This window comes from Gymnoscopelus microlampas, assembly GCF_963454915.1.
Source record: "Gymnoscopelus microlampas genome assembly, chromosome: 20".
NCBI classification, from domain to species: Eukaryota; Metazoa; Chordata; class Actinopteri; order Myctophiformes; family Myctophidae; genus Gymnoscopelus; species Gymnoscopelus microlampas.
The window spans coordinates 38,640,226-38,658,379 of NC_139957.1; the positions used below are offsets into that span (position 1 = coordinate 38,640,226).

Sequence of the window (18,154 nt, forward strand, 5' to 3'; positions counted from 1 at the left end):
ACATATTTATGTTGAATGGTTATTGTGAAAAAATATACCTACATACATACATACATACGTTCATGCATATGAAATATGCTTACATTCACATGTTGAATGTGAGACAGTAGTTGTTCATTAAAATAATTAAAGATAATTAGAAAAGACTATAGAGTACCAAACTCCCACTACTCCTGGGTCACGGGCACAGCGTTATTTTTTTGTATTGGAAATCCCATAGAGAAATCTTAGTTCGGATCATATAAGAACTGTGTTCCAAAAAATAAACAAACCTGTTGTTTATTTTTGCAATTTTTAAAATTATAATCGTGAAAAGGTAACGGTTTTGAACATATGAGGTTTCCTTTCCATCCGTCAGAGACGATATGCGTGATGGCAGGACCTCAACTCCTCCTGCGCTCAGAATGTGTGTTGGATCATTCAGCATCTTCTGTGTCTCTCCCCGAGAGCACAGATGTTTCATATAAAAGACTGAAGATAGTTCTTTAATTTAAGGGATTTAAAATGGTTGATTACTGAGACTCCTTTGGGCACTATGTAAATACATTTTGTTTTCTTTTGGAACTGGAACCGTGTCCTAGCCTGTTTCTTTGGCAGCGTTTGGATTCACTTTACATTTTCTTCGATTACTGAGACAACATACTCTTCTACGCAGTCTTTGTTTTTTCTAGGATGGTATGCGGACATTAGTGCTCGTTCAGTTTCACTCTACATCCCGTTTTTCTTTTTTCATATTTTTTTTTTGTCAGACTGCAGATCTAAAATAGCAGATCTTCAGGCTCACAAACGTAACATGTTTTGAGCTTGTACATCAGCTATTTGTTGCACAATCTTCGCCCTCCCCCAGAATAGGGACACTTTTGATCGATTGAATACTTTATTAACAGTTTGCAAGGACAAGCACACGGAAATACAGTTCAATACAAGTTCTGTTAAGAGTTTTTTAAACCCAAGAAAGCACTATGGCTTGTTTCCATTGGGGTCCTCTGTACTCAATTTATCGAAAACACTAGGGTTCATGTGGTTAATCCTGCCTAGTCTCCTGTATGTAATCCGGTGCTGTTTTGCATTTCATTGTGTTTCTCCTCCACAGTCTTTGTGATCTGCAAACTGGGGAATGACTCCCAGAAGGCAGTGCAGGTTCTGGAGAAGATGAGCGGATCGGAGTTGGAGGAGATCGCTGCCAAAGACATCAGTGGGGGTCTAACGGCCTGGGCGCTGAAGATAGACCCCTCGTTTCCACAGTATTAACTTGCTCAAGCTATACGTCTCGTGTTATTTAGTGGCCCCCGCCGTCCTATGTTTTTTTCCTGTCTAGATTTGTTAAGACCTGGAACGCATCTGTGTCACTTTAGATTTCTTTGGCTATTCAAAAATAGCAGCTATACAAGCTCATAGCGCGGCACCGAGTGCCACGCTATGAGCTTGTAGATCTGCTATTTTTGAAAAAATCTTGGAACTTTTTCTTTTGATTTTTTTCAAAAAACTGTTAGGATTTAGAAAACATTTTTTAAGAATCACCTCAGGTCTTAATGGGTTAAAACACTTAGACACTATATTGTTGTTGTCGGGCAGAAACCTCCTATATCCATATTCTAACTTTTTGTGTTTGTGTTTTTTTTCATATGAGGTTTATTTCCACCCGACAGAGACACTATACTTCATTGACCTGTGTGCCCCAGGGGTCTATACTATACTAGGCCCCCTCCTTTTCTCCCTCTACGTCAAAGCTCTTCATCAAAAATAGCAGTCGCAATGCGACGTGTTTTAAGCTGGATCTTTTCGCTGAATGTTTTCCCCAGAATGGGGATGCTAAGGGTTCATGTGGTTAGCATTGTAGTGAGTTATTTGAGTATTTAGTATTTTGGTTTGATGTTTTTGTTATGGAAAAATATTGACCATAAAGTTTGATTTGATGACTTCGGTTGGCAGGTCCTAAAACGTGTTATTTCAGATCATCAATGGAATGAGAGATTTCAAAAAATGCACAAACATTTCTTTTCCCTAAATAGAATTCCTCTTGTCTGATTTGATAAAGCATTGAGTATCAGGTTATAAATACACTATAAATCGTAGCAACACATCTACAAAGTAACTAGTAACTAAAGTTTTCAAATAATTGTAGAAAAGTACAATATTTGCCTCTGAGATGTAAATTAAAAATACCTGAGTAGAGTACTTGAGTAAAATGTACTTAGTTACTTTACACCACTTGAGTAAAAAAAATCTCAGTACTTCACTGAGCGAGGACGTGGTGGGAGTAAAACCTTTTTGTACGCAGAAGTTGAAATAACGGAAAAGAAAGGGGCATGCGCATTGCTCCGAGGGCCATTGGAGGCGCCATTGCTTTTTTTCCACAGACTGTAGTTCCAATGTTCCTGCTCTCACATGGAAACACACTTATGTGAAGACAATAAAAAACTACAAGTCCCAGGAGGGGGTGGCGTTGTCTCTCTGCTCCTTTTCACAGACTGTAGTTCCAATGTTCCTGCCCTCGCATGGAAACATACGTATGTGAAGGTAATAAAAAACTACAAGTCCCAGGAGAGGGCGGTGCTGTCTCTCTTGCGCCTTCTTTCTCCGTCAAGCAGGGGGAGCAGGGTTGCCATGTCGGCTTATTATAAGTGACTTTGGGCTTGTTTTTATGTGTCGTTGCAAATATTGGTTAGTTGCGAATTGTTGGTTTTTTGGGCTTGTTTCTAAAGTGTAGTTGCTTATTTTGCCTTGTTTCTAAAGTGTAGTTGATTATTTGGGCTTGTTTCTAATGTTTAGTTGCTTATTTTGGCTTGTTTCTAAAGTGCAGTTGCTTATGTAGGCTTGTTTAAAAGTGTAATTGAATATTTAGGATTGCTTCCAAGTGTGTGTTTATTATTTAAACCAGTGGTTTTCAAATATTTTCATGAAAAGGTTTTGTGCCCGGGAGCATTGGTATTGTTAGAATGTTTAAAAACAAAGAATATTCCGAATATTTCACATTTTATTGCAAGAGTTTTGGAAAATAGCAGATCTACAAGCTCACAATTCGTCGAACTGCATTGGCTGAATAGTCAATGTATGTGTGTTTAAAGTACTCATGTTAGTTGATTCTTTTTTGGGTTGTTTTCCCAGACCCGGTTGCTTGTTTCTCCCACACAACGTGGCAACACCGAAGCAGGGGGAGTAGTCACAGCTGGAGGGATAATAAGATGCGCATGAATTTATACAATCTGGCAACAACCGCGAATAAAAAGATAAGAAGCGTAAGGACGACGACACATCATCAAAGTTGTTTGTTTAACGTGTGTTATGTTGTTGCATAGTACGCTTAATATACCATAGTTTACTTTAGACTTCATAAAAAGTTGACTGAATAAATAAACTCCAGAGGAAAAGACTCCCGCTTTCTTTTCGTTCACTTTTTCTGGTGTAACTGCTGTAAGTTTTGTGTCGCTCGGTTACAATGTATCTTACAATCAGTTACAATCAGTAAGTTACAATGGAAACAAAACCTCCCTCCGTCCAGAGCGAAGGTAAGACTTCAAACGCTTAGTTTAAACTTTTTTTTCTTTTTTTCCCCCTTTTACTTAACAAAACGTTGACGTGGAAAGAAACATGTTCTTTTTTATCATTATTTTTATTGTGTGCACGTGCGTGCGTGCGTTTGTGTGCGTGTGTGGACTCTTTGGAGGTTCTTGTATAACTTGTTTTGCTGTACTTGGTGGTTCGGGTCTCTAGTCTCTTCTCTCTCGTCGCTTCGGTTCTGCCAGCAGCAGATCCACAATCGAAAGTGGGAGGGGTCTCCAGATGTTTCAAGAAGCCTTGATTCCAGATGTTGAATTCCTGATTCTTGTTGTAAACATTCAAACAAAAAATCTATAGGCTACTACTACACTACAAGCACTAGCAGTGGTTCTCAAAGTGGGGTCTAGGGCAATTTAGAACCCCCCCTCAAATCCAATCGAAAGTGGGAGTGGGTCTCCAGATGTTTCAGACAAGAAGCCTTGATTCCAGATGTTTTGCTCTGAGTTTGAATTCCTTGATTCTTGTTGTAAACGTACAAAAATCTATACTAGGCTACAGCAGTGATTCTAAAAAGTGGGGTCCCAGGGCAATTTAGATGACATGTAAGGGTAAGGGTTAATTTAGAACCCCCCTAAATTGACCCTTACAAGTCTGTAACTCTGTTCCTTTTGTATACTGTCAGAGTTAAGGGAGGGAGGTCCTGGAAATGCAGAAGTTTGAGAACCACTAGGCTACAGTATAACTCTAATGTCTGTGTGTTTATTTATTCCCCCTCTAAAGCAACATTTGACACTTTATAAAATGTTTCGTCAGTCTTAAATTTGCAATTATTACAACTTCAGCGAAGTAAAAAGAGACGGTTCTATAATGTTTATTGATAGTGTTGTCGAGTCCCTTTCACCAACTCTCTTCTACACCCTACACGCTGTGGTCTTACAAAATAACAGTGGTGATTGCCTTGTAATTTGCACCAATCATTCTTTGTGTGTGTTCAAGTGTATATGAATACCTTTTTGTGTTTTTTTTATCGCTTTACCAAAATAGCTGTGTGTGTGTGTGTGTGTGTGTGTGTGTGTGTGCGTGCGTGTGCGTGTGTGCGTGCTGGGGTGACAGGCTTCCTGTGGTCGGAGTGGATTACTGACTTCAGCAAGGAGACGGAGAACCAGTCCAAGATATGAAGGTTTGGAATGAGCGGTGATTTACTGCACGAAGACGCCTGGGAGAAGACGTTCTTCTCTCTCTCTCCATCAACCAACCACCACCGGAGATGAGCTGTCATCATCACACCTTCGTCTGAGCTCCACCCACCACCACCCCCACGCCTGTCCAGCGTGACATCACGCCGATGACGCTATAGATGCGATGCGAGAGTGCGGTCTAGGCACCAACACCAACTCGGGTCTCCTCCTCCTGAATCGCGGCCCTCCACACTCTCCTGTCTAAGCATCGCAGGGTCCTGAGCTCTGCAGTGTTGTTGGCTAAGCTGTGGCTCCGCGGTGCATCTACGTAGGGTGGTGCCCTTCTTGCCTTTTTCCTGGCTTTGCCCTGCACGGGTTAGGCTCCCCACAGCTTTTGCCACTATAGTTCCGGGTGCCTGTGACACCACCGATGAGAACAAGGTCCGGTTCCGGCACGGGCGTGGTAGTCGAACCCATGCTGCATCCTCCTCGCCCGACTCCCTTGAGGACATCGGAGGACCTCCTCCTCTCCCTCGTTCGCAGAGGTCCAGCATCGGCGGTCGGTTCCGCCAGGTGTCGCCGCTGACCGCCCCCACTAGTATCAGACATCCAGTTTCACCACCTCGAGACAAACTCCAATGTCTGCCTCCTCTCCCCCTGCCCTCCCTCGAGCCTACCTCCACTCTCTCCATCCGCAGCAGCAGCAGCACCACCACCCGCCGCCGACGCCGTCCTCTCCGCCGCCGGCGCCGCGCCCCGCCGCCCCGCTGACCCCGTCCCCGTCCCCGAGCCCGCCGGCAGGCCCGGCCCCGGGCCCGGGCCCCCTCGTCCTGTACACACGGCTGTCCAATGGCAGCCACAGCCACCACAGCGCTCCCAGCCCCACCAACTCCCGCAGCTCCTTGTCTGGCTGCTGCGGGGGCGTGTCGTTCCTGCTCCAGATCGGCCTCACCCGGGAGACGGTGAACCTGGAGGCCAGCGACCTGTCGCTGTCCTCCGTCAAGGACCTGGTGTGTTCCATCGTCGACCAGAAGGTAAGAAAGAGCCCTCTTCTTCAACGTCGTCTCGCTCGTAAAACCACGCTCCGATTTTCAAATAGCTGATGTATATGTTAAAGTGCACATGTGGCATAGTCGCTTCTTTTGGGCTGGTTTTCCTAGACCTGGTTGCTTGTTTCTCTCACAGAATCTGGCAACACTGGCTACAGTGTCACACAAAAGCATCAAAAGTAGCAGATCCGCAAGCTCGAAACGCGGCGCGTTTCGACCTTGTAGATCTGCTACTTTTCCTACTTTTGAATTTTAATCCTGAAAAGTCACAGTTTCCACCCGACAAGAGACGATTTGTACCGTTTACTCTCAGCCATAGGGCAGTGGCTCAGGAGGTACAGATAGGCGCTTGGGAGAAACAGAAGGTTTCCCCGGTTTGGTTTGATCCTGGCTGCATGTCGAAGTGTCCTTGAGCAAGGCACTGAACCCCCTAACTGCTTCCGATTGAGCAGGTTTGGTGTCTTGCATGGTTTGGTTTTCCTCCATTGTCAGGGTGTGAATGTGTGTACGAAGTGGTGAACGTAATGCACAACGTAAAGTGATCTGGATAAAGGCCTTGGAAAAATGCACCATTTATAAATAATTCACAGTTAACCGTGTGAATGTGAAAATAGCCGATCTACAAGCCGCGTTGCGAAACGTTGTGAGCTTGTAGATCGGCAATTGTTTTGGAGGGAGGCCTAGTACACACCCCTGGTATACTCTGGTCAACAAAGTATACAGGGTTTCGGAGGTTAAACTGCTTTGGAAAAATATTTTCCTTTTTTATGGCGCATCCTCCACTAAAACAATCTTCTGTGTGGAAGGACCACACGCTCCTCCTAAGTCCTTTTGCTCGAGTCGGCTTGGAAGTGGCAGAAGTTGAAAAGGTCTCCCAAAAAAACACATGTATTCAAACTGTAATTAACTTGTTTTCGAAGGCAGCGGGGCGAAACGCACTGGTGGATATTTGGTCTTCTTCATGTGCCCCGTATTCCTTTGTTTGGGTTTGGTTTTCTTAAAAATGCACACATCTGGGTCTCGTGCCCCCGGAATGAGACAAAACGCCACAGAAGTTCTTCTGACGCTGCTCCTGCTATAAGGTTTATGGTCTAGTAGCACCAGTTTACATTGTGGCATTGTGTGGAGTTAGCACACACACACACACACACACACACACACACACACACACACACACACACACACACACACACACACACAGACACAGACACAGACACACAATGCACGAGCATAATATGCACACATGGCTGCTTGAATATACACACATTCAGCTACTCAGTGGTCTAGCTTGGTCTATAGACATCCTTGATGTCATCGTTAAGCTTATTTTCTGTCGTAACATCGCCAGGAACGCTGGTCAAGTCACGAGGAGGACATCCCCTGAACTGCACGTACATCATGTCTGATGGCAGGCTAGCGTTCGAGGTTCAAAGTTCTTTATTGTTACATCTTGTGTACCCGCGGTACATAAGAGTAAAATTAGTTTAAAAAAATAATCCATTGTTAGGTTTCTCTGACATTGCACCTGCATAGTAGCAGTTATAAACAACAATAAATATGGGGAATATATGTATTTGCATTTAGTGCAGTGGTTCTCAAACCTTTTCATGTCAAGGACCCCCAAATTGACACTTATTAGCCCGCGGACCCCCATTTCAAAAGATATGCCAGGGACCCCCATAAGAGAAGATTTTTTTTACGGCTCTAGCAGTGATTCTCAACCATTTTAATTTCAAGGACCCCCGGTTTGACATGCATTAGGGCTACGGACCCCCATTTAATTACATTTATATCTCTGGGACCCCAATTCATATTGTAAAATCAATGTTAATTTAACTCTGAGAGTGTACAAATGGAACCAAATGGACCCTAACGGGTCCATTTGGTTCCATTTGTACACTCTCAGAGTTACAGACCCATAAGGGTCCATTAGGTGCCTAATCTATCATTTAGCTGGGGACCCCCTGGAACTCCCTCAAGGACCCCTGGGGGTCCCCGGACCCCACTTTGAGAACCACTGATTTAGTGGATATTAGCTTTTGGTGGAGACCGGAGAGGTAGTCTGAAGTAGGCAGATTCGTCTGGTTTACCTGGCTAAAGTCTGAAATGCATGGAACCAGCTTCATGCTTGTCTCTTTTTGCTGACAGTTGGTAATGTTGACACTTGGACTGTGTGGCTTTTGTTGTGTTTGCAGGCTACATTTCTGTGGGTTTCAGGAACAGACATGTGTGAAGTAAGGCTGGGGAGGTAGGAACCTGTTGGATCTAACCTGCTGGATCTAAGAAGTTGTGAGATGGTTTAGACTGCCCAGAGGAGATGATTAACTTTTGGGTCGAAAAACAAAAACAAAGTGACAATCAAAGGTCAAGGTCAAAGGGACATAATGACTCATGCAGTGTATAAAAAACAGAGACGTAGAAATATGAAGAGATGTTGGTTTTAGGCTTTTTCTGATTGACAATAGAATCGTATATTTCCGATTAAAGGGAAGATCACCGATTGGTCTTTCCTACACTCATATTAAGGCAATTTAACTAACTTACTATCACAACTAAGATGTTATAAAATGCTCTAGAATCTGCAGATCCTGCACCCTATTGTGTATTTATATTTCTTCCCTGGCGGAGCTACATGTCAAGTAATGAGGGCGTATTTGCCATCTCTTTTCCATGGCTTTGACACCCTGTATCTCTGTTCTTCATAATGCCTGCTCAGCAAAACGTTGCTCTGTATTCCATAGGAGTATTAGTTAAGGTATAGATATGATTTGGATTGTGATACTACTAAATATAACATAATAATGTTAAACAAATGTGATGATGCTGTGTCATACTAAAGCAGCACAATTCAATTGTCTATTCAATTCAATTTAAAGTGTCAAATCACAACAAGTTGTCTCAAGACACTTTACATGTAGAGAAGAGACCCGACATCCCACCCTGAGCAAGCAATTTTGCGACAGTGGCAACGAAAAACTCCCGCTTAACTGGAAGAAACGTCAGGCAGACCCTAGGCTCTAGGGTGGCGGCCTTCTGCCTCGACCGTGACACAGACACAGACACTTTTACACAGACACAGACACTTTTAAAAGGGAGCCGTTGTTTGAAAAGTGGAGGCATTGTTATGAAAATCAATCGTTTCAATGTTTCACCTTTTGGCATCTGGGTAAAAAAACACATAGCAATCCCAAATACAAGAGGTTCCGGTTTTGTTCTGTTTTGCGCTTAAAGATCGTCCGTGATGGCATTGACTTCCCCGCGCTCTGTGCTATAGCCTATGACATAACTTTACTCCACCTGTAATAGATGATGGAGGCTTATTTACTCCAATAATGGTCTCTTATTGAACTCCACGCATCTCAAATAAATATCTCCGTCTCGGCAAGCCACTCAAAACCAAATAAACATATGCGATCCCTTTCGCAACTCCCATTTATGTAATTCCTCTAACACTCATGCATAGTAAATCTTTACGATAGGACATGATGACATCCTCCACCCGTCCCCGTCCCCCCTCCTGTTCCCGCCGACCCCTGGCAATCTTATCGTTTATCAGCGATTTATTTGATACTTTATAGACATGAATCACAATGTGAAAAATAGAATCGCCCTAACCCTTTGGCACCTTCAGGTGCGTTTCTTTCTCCTTTTTTGGGGGGGGCTTTTCTGCTTTTATTGATTGTACACACTGCACAGTAGAGCAGGGGTCTTCAACGTTTTCAGGCCAAGGACCCCCTAACTGAGAGCGAGATGAAGCAGGGACCCCCTCTATATTGTATAGAAATTGTGTTTCATATTTAACTTTTTTTGTTTACTTGGTCTGCTCTTTTTCCCCTCTACACCAAACACCTCTTTGAGGCGTTGTGAGCTTGTAGATCGGCTTTTTTTTGGCTAAAGTTCTCCCCAGAAAAGGGATGCTAGGGTTCGAGTGGTTAAGGTAAAAAAAAAAATCACATCCCACAAAGATTTGGCGGACCCCCTGTAGTAACTCTGAGGACCCCCTGTTGAAGACCCCTGCAGTAGAGAGAGACAGGAGACCGGGGGGGGGGGGGGGGGGGGGGGGAGATAGGGAGTGACGCGCGACTCGCTGTCAGGCAGCATTAGAGCCTATACATATGTGGTATAATGCGCCTTAACCGCTAGGCCACCGGCGCCGCTTCAAGTGCGTTGTTTAATTTGAGTTTTAATACTGTATATATGGAACTGTCATCATTAGATATTAAAAGATTAATCAGATCTGTTTAGAGTTGGCTCAGATTCAGCTTTGAATTGAGCTCGTTCGTCGACGACGTACTGTATGTTCATGCTTTCAGTGGTGGAAAGTAACTAAGTACATCTACTCAAGTACTGTACCTAAGTGACATTTTGAGACTTTTCCTCTGCGGCAAATTTTGTACTTTTACTCCACTACAATTATTTGAAAACGTACTAGTTACTTTTTAGATTTTGATTATTATTACAAAACATACATTAACCACTTCAGCCCTATATACATTTCGGCCATTTGAAAATAGCAGATCTACAAGCTCACAATGCATTGTGAGCTTGTAGATCTGCTATTTTCAAATGATGTTGATCCATTTGAAAACTTGAAATGGGACATTCTGCATAATGAGTACTTTTACTTTTGGTACTTGACTCAAGTACATTTTGAATTCCGTACTTTTACTTGTAACGGGGTATTTCTATATTGCAGTATTGATACTTTTTACTTAAGTAAAAAATGTGGGTACTTTTTCCACCGCTGCATGCTTTTATAACCCTTTGGATTTCCGTTTCTCTCTGCCTCTGCAGCACATGCACGCCTGTCTGGTTCACGGTGGCTGTGTCGGATTAATATTTGATCCAGCTTCTGAGTTAATGAAATGGCATCTCACCCTGTGGCATCTCACCAACGAGGATGAGCAGCACTCTATTTCTGCGTGTTTAATTGTCCTTGATTGAACCAGGCAAGATGGATTGAAAAATGCACTTTTCATCACGGCAGCAAGCAGGATCGGGAAAGGCCAACAGCCATGTTGGTCTGAGATAATCATATATTACGGGCTAAAGAAATTATTAGTCGACTAATGGTCATAGGAATTTGCTTGGTTAATTTAATCAACACATTTGTAAAATTGTGTTTGCTGGATATAATCATGCAGAGACCCGGCCTTTTCAGGTTGGTGAGGTTGAGAACTGGACATTCTGATGTTGATTTCGCAGTGGCTATTGGCCTGTATAGACTGGTATAATGAAATAGTCCTCGCAGGATTCCTCTGAGAAAAAGTCTTGATTCCACAGACAACAATCCTGATTCTGCGGTGAACAATCCTTGATTCCGCCGCTTGACAACCTAAAATTACCAGTTATCAAGCTAAAATAGATTAAGTTTTAATAATCAAGTAAAACTCCTCCTGTAAAACAATGTGGAACCTAGTAATTGAGACAATGTTACTGGTTATAAATTAATGAACATTTTCTTTGTCCCTCTTGGGAAGATGTATTTTGCAGCATACAGTACGTTCAGGCATTGTAAGTGCAACAAAAACATCATAAAGAAGGTTTTCGCACGCACGCACGCACGCTATCTGTCACTCACTCTACCTCTGTCTGTCTGTCTGTCTGTCTGTCTGTCTGTCTGTCTGTCTGTCTGTCTGTCTGACTCTAATCTCTCAAGAACAGATTCCGACCTGCGGTGGAATCTGTCGGAGCGGTTCGTCCTAACCAGTGCGCATTGGCTAAAAGTGGGCGTGCCTTCAGATCAGGAAGTGGGCCGCGCTTTACCCAATCAAATGTAGTGGGCGGGATTCACGTGTCCATCCACCATGATCCACCCTCCCCCCCTCGAAACTAGCCGAAACTAATTTAACAATAGCGTCCTCGGAGCGGACAAAACCACGGAAAGATATTCACATTTTAAATTACTCTTTCATCATAGAAACAAGTGGGCTTATAACCAAAACCATCCATGTTCTCTGGGAGAAGTGGTGTTAGTGTTCCGTGTAGAAATATTGTTAGTGGGAATGAAAACATGGTCGCACCAACCGGAAGTGATGCGCTATAGGCAGACATGAAACCGGTGTTTCCCTGCGCTCTAGTCTAACATTATACTCCTGCCAGACTCCACAGAATATCAGAAAAGCAGAGGTCGCTGTTTTTCATTTTCTGTGGGGTCTGGCTACGCGAGACTAGTCTGACTCACTCACTCACTCACTCCGTTTCGGGACTGCGACCGGGATGAACACTACAACAATTCTCCGTCATTCTGCTTGTTTTCTGCACCGTGCCTTGTATTCCGCGGACGGCTGAGAAATCAGTGGTAATGTCGGAGGATCGCACCTCCGACACTCCGGTGGACACAGGTTTAGCAGGAAATTTGAGGATCCAGTGGAGTCAGAAGCGCTTTTTAATGCTTTTCATTTGTTCAATATTGTTTTTTTTACCAACACACAGACGTAAAGGGTGTTCAATAGCACTGATTTATGGGGAAAAGGAACAAAAGAGTCAAAATAGAGTGGTTTCTGCCAGACAGCAACGATATAAAAAAAAAGATGTATAATTAAAAAAGCTTAATAATGTGGAGCAAGGTTGTATGGATGAACCTTCTTGTTAAACCACCAGTGAAAGTAAAGACAGTCAAAGGGTCTGTGTCCTTTAGCTTTCCAACGTCGGGCCAAGTTGACATTCCAGAGGACCGGGGTAATGTTGTTGTTCTTTATGAGGTCTGCTGATTCTCACTAGCTAGTTATGAACAAGTTCTGGTCGGCAGAGCAGAAAATCTCATCACTTACTCATATTTACATGGACCCTCTGTATACTGTAATGCATTGGAACCGACGCAAGAATCTGTTGTCTGTGTGAGAGACGCGAGTTACAGGAAAAAGGGGTGGGAAGGGCTTTGACGCTTTTGAACAAAGTGCTTAACCCATTAAGATCTGAGGCGATTCTTAACAATGTTTTTTAAGAATTTTAAGTTTTTGGAAAAAAATCTAAAAACATTTTTCAAGATGTTTCAAAAATAGCAGATCTACAAGCTCATTGCGCGGCACTCGGTGCCGTGCAATGAGCTTGTATATCTGCTATTTTTGAATAGCCAAAGAAATCTAAAGTGACACAGATGCGTTCCCGGTCTTAATGGCTTAACCACTTTGTTTGAACCCTACACACAGATAAAATAACGGTGCCAACTGGGAACCAAAACTGGTTCTTCAGAGTGATGCCATAGAAGAACCATTTTTTGGTCCCAGAAAGAACCTTTCAGACCATTTATTTAAACGGTTCTATAAAGAACCCAAACCCCATAAACCGTATGCACTTCATCAACCCGGCTGAAATGTGTTTGTCAAAAATAGCCGATCTACAAGCTCACAACGCGTCGCTGTGCGACACGTTGTGAGCTTGTAGAGCTTGTAAACAAGCTTGAGCTTGTTTTATAACAGATATCTGCTATATTCGATGAACGTCTGCCTATTAAGAAATGGTTTAAGAGTTCAAAGGTTCCTCAAAGAACTTTGACAAAAAAAGGTTCTCTAGAACTAGATGAGGAACATGAAGAACCATTCACTAAATCAAATGGTTCTTTAGTAGTTGATGTTTTTTTGTGGAACCATATAGCCTTTTTAAAGAACCATTTAAGAACCATTGTTTTTCTGTGTGCAGTGTCGCCATTCTGGCCTGGGGGGGGGTGGTGGGGCATTCTGCAAAAATAGCCGATCTACAAGCTCAAATTCAAGTAGTTCTGCACAGTGGCTATTTTGGAACTAAGTATATAGTTTTCGTAAATGAACGCACACAAAAGCATCAAAGGTAGCAGATCTACAAGCTTGAAACGCGGTGCGAATCGACATGTTTTGAGCTTGTAGATCTGCTAGTTTTGCTATTTTTGAATTTAAATCCTGAAAATAACAGTTTTTGGACATGTTAGGTTTCCACGATATAGGGTGCTTATAGAACATCAGGGCAGCAAATTCAAATTCATGTTTATATCTATAGATCTGCTAGGATGAGGGCTTGTTCGGTCTTTATCGTTATATGAAGGGACATTGACACACATGCAGAATGACAGCTGTTTATACTGTATAACGGCGTATTACCATATAAGTACAGTGTAACTCAGTACGGTGCAACGCGATGCCGTATCATTTATCATGTATCGTCATGGGAACTCGTCTTTTTGGGGTAAAGCTGGTACATGAATTAGGAACATGTGTCCGCTTGATCATCCCATCCATCATCGTGACATGTACACCTAATACATCATATGATACACACACACACACACACACACATATCGCACACCTCCACGTGTACTTTGCGGTGTATTTCTCATTCTAGTCCACTAGTGTGAATGGCAAGGCGGGTGCAAGTGAAAGCACACTGCCTGAACTGTCTCATGAAATTTGCCCATATGGCTTTGATATCACTGGAAAATATAACTGGGTGCTCTCTCTCTCTCTCTGCACAAAATTCCCTCCATCCCTGCACAAAATTCCCTCCATCCCTGCCTCACTTCTTCTTCCTCTGCTGAAATATGCATGTAGTAGATGGTACGATATGTTTTTTCCGTTTTTATTTTGATATGGACATGAAACCGATTGGCCCTGCATCAATTGGTTGCTCTTTTCTGCAGATGTGTTGCGTTGTGCATGCAATGTTGAATGCATGTCCCACTTTTGCATAGAAAATTCATGCCTTTAAAGCGGCACTATGCACTTCTTTCAGTAAAAAGTTAAATGTAATTTTGTCCAATCTGTTTGGTAGAGTATGTTAATACAATATAACTTATACAATTGGGGTGGTTGTATTTTGTCTCCCTGCTCTTCTATTGAGACATTTAGATGGTGTCAAATGTCATGTCTCACCTAGACACAGGACCTGACACAAATTTTTACTGGACTAAATAGCGTATAGGCTCATTTTTCTACTTATATTGATCCCAAATGACTGGCCATGGGGTCTATTTGCAGAATTTCCCCCGTCGTCCAGTCTCCCCATCAGTCCCCTCCCCAGCAGGCCTCATAGCATAGAACGGAGCCCATAAGCATAGCGCTACTTACACTATATTTGTTGCGTTCAAAAGTGATTTTTTTAATGAATCTGTTATTAGTTGTCATTACACACGCATGTGTTGTCTATTGCAGTGGTTCTCAACCTGTGGGTCGGGACCCCCAGGGGGGTCACCACATGATTTTGGTAGGGTCCCCAGATGACAGTGAAGTGACAATTTAAGGACTTTTAAGACTTTTTAATAAGTTTAAAAAGATATATACCTTTACAGCATCAAAAGTAATCAACAAACTATACTATAAAAACTGGTCAAACATTTGTCAAATTGTCAAATAATATAAGAAAGAGGCAAAACATTTGAAAATAGCCGATCTACAAGCTCACAACGCCTCGCGTTGCGAGGCGTTGTGAGCTTGTACGTCGGCTATTTTCACAATATTTATCTGGGGGGGTCCCCAGTTCAAATATGATTATTTTGGGGGGTCACAGCCTGAAAAGAACCACTGGTCTATTGTTAGCCAAATACAGATACAGAGTCAAAAATATTTTCCAAAGGCAGCTGTGAATTTTAACTGCTAGCGTTGCTGCAGTGCCAGCGCAGCAACAACGCAACAAAACATTGAATGCCAGAGCATTCATCGCCATCGGCAACTGGGGGGACGTTAAGCGATAATGTGCTGGACGCGCTATATCCTTTGGTCACCTACCGGCGCGCTCCCCAGAGGGACTTGTCGGTTATTACACATTCCGCTCATCATCCCAGCCAGCCAGCCAGCCAGTCCAGGCATCCATCCAGACACACAGTGTTTCACTGACAGCTGGCCCCAGGAAAGCATCTCTCCTCTCCTCTCCTCTCCTCTCCTCTCCGGTCATGAAAAACACGTTGTGTTGTTTTTGGTGATAATCTGCGTTGAGAGAGAGAGATGGTTCTGTTTGGGACATGTGTGTTGTGGTGTTGTTCTCTTCCGTCCAGGGACGTACGCTCTGCTCTGCTCGCCTGACTGACTGACTGACTGACTGACTGACTGACTGACTGACTTACTGACTCACCGCTCAGTCAGCCGCGCAACAAAACATGAACGAACGCTCACTGACAGACATCAGTCTTTCTACTTAATGTTTTCTCTCTGCTCCAACAGTTATAACCCATTAAAACCTGAGGTTTCGATTCTACAAAATGTCTTCTAAATCCTAACAGTTTTTTTTGAAAAAACGTATGTTTCTATGTCAGTGGTTCTCAAACTTTTTCATGTCAAGGACCCCAAAATTATATGTATTTGGCCGCCGACCCCCCATCTCAAAATATTTTGTTCCAGGGACCCCCCAGAAGCAAAGATTTGAGTTACAAATGTTCGCTTTAAAAAAATATATATAGTCAAAGATTTGCACGCATTATCACGATTTTTCAAAAATAGCCAAAGTGTAAAATAATGCTTTTTAGCTCAAATGAAAAAGTGACACAGATGCGTTCCAGGTCTTAATGGGTTAATGTGTGAACACTCAGCTTTAGGGATTTAGAACAAGTTGTATATCGTCACTGGCTGCTGTCAGGGAGAAACCCTGTATGGACATATTTCATCTTTTTATATTTTGACATGTGACAGTGTTGCACCAAAGTAGGAAAAAAAACAACTCATCTACAACCTCAAAATACATTGTCACGCATTGTGAATTTGAAGATTTTCTTGAAAATCATTCCTTGTCCCTTTTTACGCCCATATATAGACATCCCTGATGTCATCAGTACAGTGGCGGCCTTACTATGTTTCACCTGTTTCAATTGAAACGGGCCTCCACCCGACTGACACTGTCAGTCGCCTCCCTCCCTCCCTCCCTCGCACCGGGGCCCTCTCCCTCTCGCCCTGTCCCTCTCGCTCGTTCGCGGCCTCGCGCCGCGCTCTCCCAGGCTGGACGGAAGCGGTCATCCGTTTGTCATTTCCATTCAAGAAAATATATATTTAACTCATTGGCTGCCAGCTTTTTTAATTTTTCCCTACAGTAGGCTGCCAGACTTTTTCAATGAGAAAAAAAAGCACTTAGGAGCCGAGATACAGAATTTTTAAGTTTTAAGGTACAAGGAAGTGGATGGGAGTCTAAATCTTCGGTAAATCATATCTCCTTGGTCTTTGGTTTTTTTTTTTAAATTAAAAAAAAAAAAAAAAACGTATTTTGAAAAAAAAAAATTTTTGAAAGAACGCAGATCTGCGTCCTTGGCAGCCAACGGGCTTTTGCGCAAATGAACGCAGATCTGCGTTCTTGGCAGCCAATGTGTTAAAAATATCTTTACATTTTATTTTTGAATTTCCATTTCTGCAAAGCAGCAAGCTATACATGCTTTGATTATTTTTTATTTATATACATTTGGCATGTGTAGTTCCGCACTCTATATAGCATTCGGAGATCATGGAATAGTTGTCTGGCTACGCGAGACTACATTCACACCAACAGAGGAACATGAGGATAGAGTCATTAAAGCAAGCCACTGCCTGCATGCTGTGTTTGGTCACAGTGTCTTGGCTAATGTTATGTTATGTCAGGGGTTCCCAAAGTTGGGGGACCCCAAGTGGGGTCGCCAAATTAAATGAAAAAATGAAAAAATACAATCTAAAAATGATTTCAAATAGTACATTTTACCCATCTCATTAGGTACTGTAAATGTGATTGATTGAATTCTATATTAACAAGATTATTAACAGTACAAGTAGTAGGCCTACAGTCAAAAGTCGTACTAAAATGCATTACAAATGCGCACCGAACGTGCACGTTTACGTGCATAAATGACCTCCAGGTTAGGTGGGGTCGCGAGTCAATGGTCGCATTACTTTGGGGTTGCAGGCTGAAAAGTTTGGGAACCCATGTGCTATTTGATATTCATATATAATAAAGAAATCATACAGATGATAGCCTTTGGCATGGGGTTCTTTCTTAAAGCCATAGTTTGGGTAAAGATTTAAAAAAAAAAAGCTGTACGGTTTGAAATACAGACAAAGAAGGCTTTCTATTGAAGATGCCTGTTAGCCCCCTGAAAAAAATCTCCATCCAAAGTCTTTATGTTGCAGCAGATGTAAGCTGGCCACGGTCGGATGGCTATGAAATTTCCAGATGCTTGCATGTGGTCGTCTTATACCGAGTATAACCTCTTTAAAAGTCTTCAAGGTTGACATCTCATCTCTTGGCTGAACCCCGGTTTCAGATTTGAATCGGCCTCGTATTGTTTGATGTGGGAGATATGCACTAAGTTATAATAACTGTGTGTCGTATGGACTTCATACAGGGCCCCGCTCCCTCTCCTTCTCTCTCTGCTAAACGACTCGACCACATTGGACTTGGCCGACGGCCAGGCCTTTTGTACTGATCCTGGCCATCGGTTGTGACGGTAGTGGGGGTTTTTTTTGGTTGTACTTTCACCCAACGTTAGTGGTTAAGGTCAGGCTTAGG

At 42.8% G+C, this 18,154-nt stretch overlaps 1 protein-coding gene across 4 annotated transcripts in view; it reads left to right on the forward strand.

Annotated features, from left to right (window-relative positions):
* Positions 1–1,260: 1,260 nt before the first annotated feature.
* The window catches only part of prkd3 (protein kinase D3), a 111,169-nt gene continuing 94,275 nt past the window's right edge, over positions 1,261–18,154 (forward strand). For 2 of the 4 annotated variants that reach the window (XM_084045678.1, XM_084045679.1), the window contains exons 1-2: positions 1,261–3,509; positions 4,615–5,713. In XM_084045678.1, the coding sequence (XP_083901804.1) occupies positions 5,318–5,713 (396 nt within the window). In that variant the 5' untranslated portion in view covers positions 1,261–3,509; positions 4,615–5,317. The remainder of the gene's footprint in view (positions 3,510–4,614; positions 5,714–18,154) is intronic. The other 2 variants (XM_084045676.1, XM_084045677.1) reach the window with 1 other exon arrangement.